This window comes from Cyclospora cayetanensis, unplaced genomic scaffold, assembly GCF_002999335.1.
Source record: "Cyclospora cayetanensis isolate NF1_C8 unplaced genomic scaffold, CcayRef3 CcayRef3_contig_192, whole genome shotgun sequence".
Lineage (NCBI taxonomy): Eukaryota > Apicomplexa > Conoidasida > Eucoccidiorida > Eimeriidae > Cyclospora > Cyclospora cayetanensis.
Window position 1 is genome coordinate 72,031 of NW_020312139.1, and position 2,955 is coordinate 74,985.

The 2,955-nt window shown below is 53.9% G+C and overlaps 1 protein-coding gene across 1 annotated transcript; it reads right to left on the reverse strand.

Annotated features, from left to right (window-relative positions):
* Window positions 1–428: 428 nt before the first annotated feature.
* LOC34618622 lies at window positions 429–2,471 on the reverse strand (the record flags this gene model as incomplete). The annotated part of the gene is made up of 5 exons (XM_022731943.2): window positions 429–820; window positions 1,002–1,090; window positions 1,375–1,604; window positions 1,821–2,179; window positions 2,441–2,471. Coding segments are annotated over 5 exons (1,101 nt in total), but the record flags the coding sequence as incomplete, so codon positions are not given.
* Between the last annotated feature and the right edge of the window lie 484 nt (window positions 2,472–2,955).

The window sequence follows — 2,955 nt, forward strand, 5'->3', positions numbered from 1 at the left end:
CATGGACGTTACTCAAGCAACAAAACTTACTCCTAGGCACACTACTGGACATGGCCCCCGCGCAAGTATACTTCCCGATAGAGTCACATTCCAGAACGGATGTGGTACGGCACTCTGAGTCCGTCTGACACTACAAAAGACGAGAGAGCAAACCACTGCAGTCCAAATAAAGTTTGTACTGCAAAATAGCCCGGGATACGATAGGCGAATCCCCTTGCTGCCACGCTGCGTCTCTCCTGCAGGTAACATATGAGCCCAACATCCATGCAGGCCAAGACTCGACGGTTGCTCCCGCCTCAGGGCTCATCAATCCCGCTTCAGCATCTTCGTGAAGCTATATTAGGGCCCCCTGACTACCAACGTAGGCGAGCCACGCCCTTAGAACTCCCTTAGGAGTGGCGATTCAGGGCTTGTTGGGTATTACTCCCTCAGCACCCGGTAAAGGAGACGGGCAGACCCATTGCCGCAAGCGCTGCGGCATCTGCATTCACCGCGAAACCGTCTGCTGCGGGTGCTGATGCTGATCCCACAGCACCAGCAGCTGCCGCTTTCTTTTTCTTCTCTTTTTTCTGCTGCCTCTTGAGTTCCTGTTCTCTCTGCAGCTCCTCGATGCGCCGCTTGACTCTATCGAACTCATCTTCAGCTTCTGGGGCCCCTGAAGGTACCGTTTTGTTCTTGTCAGACGTCCCACGCAGCTTTACAGACGTCTCTGATTTCACTGTATCTGCTGCCTCGGCCTCCGCCGTAAGTCCGCGTCGCGCTGCTTGGAGCTTCGCCTTAACACGGGCAAGCGGCACCCGCTCCACACGCATGCTCATGCCTGTAAGAGCAGCAGGTAAAATAGCAGTCGATTTCTCGCCATACATTAGCAGCAGCAAGACATGCCCCTGGATAGCCCCCAGAAACACGAAAGCCAAATGTGAGATAGTTCAAGGTAAAGGGATACACGGCAGCATGAAAAAACAGGGACTGGTAGCGTGGGGAACAAAGCTTTGCATTACCTAAAATTCTGTTGTGGTTTCGGCCGTTGATATGATCCAAATACGCCTGAGAGTCTTTACAAAGACACTCGCAAATGTCACACCAGAATCTGCACCACACAGCAACGCATATGCAGCAAATGCTGCTGCTACTGCTGCTGGGCTGCTCGGCTTGTCCTGTGGTCAACATAGCGATTAATATGAAATCGAAAGCCCTGATAATGCCGCAAAAACAGAAACTAGAAGTGCAGCAGAACGACATTCAACTAAGGCAGTCTCTGTCCGGGGCACCAACAGTGGGCTTGGCAACGGATCAGTAGCAGGGCCGTCCAAAGGAGCAGCCGCAAAATTACTGTAAATCACAGCAGTCATCTTATGATTAGTGTTGGCTGACCCTCCCTGTTGCATCCTCGGTGTTTGGAGGGTCACCATCTTAGTCCGTCCCACTTCCCTCTCGAAGTCTAGCTTGAAGGTCCTTTGCTGCAACTGTTGCCGATAGCCACACGGTGGCAGCGGCGGTGGCTTTGGTTTCTCGCGAGGCTTTGGCAGCAAATCCAGGAAAGATTCGGCACCACTCAACGCCTTTTCTTTAGCTTTTACCTCGTAGTACTCCTTGTCCCACACCTACAGAAGTAAAAGCAGTGAAAGCGGCAACCCGCTGAAGCCACCGTGCTGCTCTCGAGACTCGTATGTACACGTAAAAAAAGAGCGCTCACATCCAGTATCGCTCCCACGACGGCTGCCTTTATTGCTTATCGTTAGCAAAGACGACAGTAGGAGTAGTAGATGTTATATGAATATGCCTGCTCCTACACTTGGTGCAAATGGATCTAGTCTTACCCGACGTCCCAGTGCGTCTGTCCCATCTATGGGACCCTCAGGTACTGCTGCTGGTGCGGCTGCACCCATCTGAGATCGCCTCGACTGGCCCCCCGATGCGGCGGCATGAGGTGAAGCGGCCCCTGTTATAACGGCTATCCGCTTTGATGCCACAGCAACGGCGTCTGCTTCTCCCTGATGCTGCGCCTGCTGTCGTTGCTTCGTAGTAGGTGAGGGTCGCGCAAGGCCCTTCCAATCAAATCCCGCTGAATCATCGTCTTCTTCAGCCGCTGCCGCACCTGCTGCTCCTGCTCGCCTGTTGCTCACGGGCAGCGGCATGTCCTCTGGGAGCGGGCATGGCTTCAGCGAACTCAGCAGATCTCCCTGATGCCGCTCTTTCTGTATACCCCCCTTGGTGGAGCCCGGTACCGTCACTGGCAACATTCTCGGACCATACACCGTACTGTGTCACCTGGTGGAACAGCGGCAGGCCCGCTACTGTTGGCGTCTGCTTGTGCGGTTGCGCAGTCGCGTGAACATAAGAGGGAAAGCCTACGCTTCCTCACGCACCAGTAATACTTCCAACACTGTTGATCTGATTTTACAGGACCCCTCTTGTAGGCTTCTCCCGCTGTTGGCGCTGGGGCTACTGGTGCTGCTGCCTAGGCGGGGGCCTCTGCGGCAGCTGAGGCTGCCAATGATAGTCCAAGATTCTTGACTAGATTCAAAGGGCGGAATAGTATTTATATGCACAATGAGGGCAGCTTCTTTTGTACGGCGCAATGGTTGACATCGGTGAGCTGCCTCGCATGCAGCCCCGGCAAAACTCCGCAAAGGGTAGCAACAGAAGCTCGAGCTCACGCCAACGCATACAAAACACAGAGAATCCAGGCTGATTTTGGTATATTTGCACAGTGCAGGTACAGATAAGCTACGGCTGTCTCTGCAATTCGCCGTGGCTGCTTTTGCTACCGCCTAGAGCGGAACTACGATTGCGGTAGTTTGCAGAAGTACCAACCATGCGGACTCTGCATAATCTTTGAGCAGTAACGCTAGCATCAGCAGTAGGGCTTTTTAGCACCGACGCTTCGTACACCCAAGGAGTTTGGACGCCCAACGGGCAACCCACGAAATTTAGGCACCCCCCCCTCCCCCT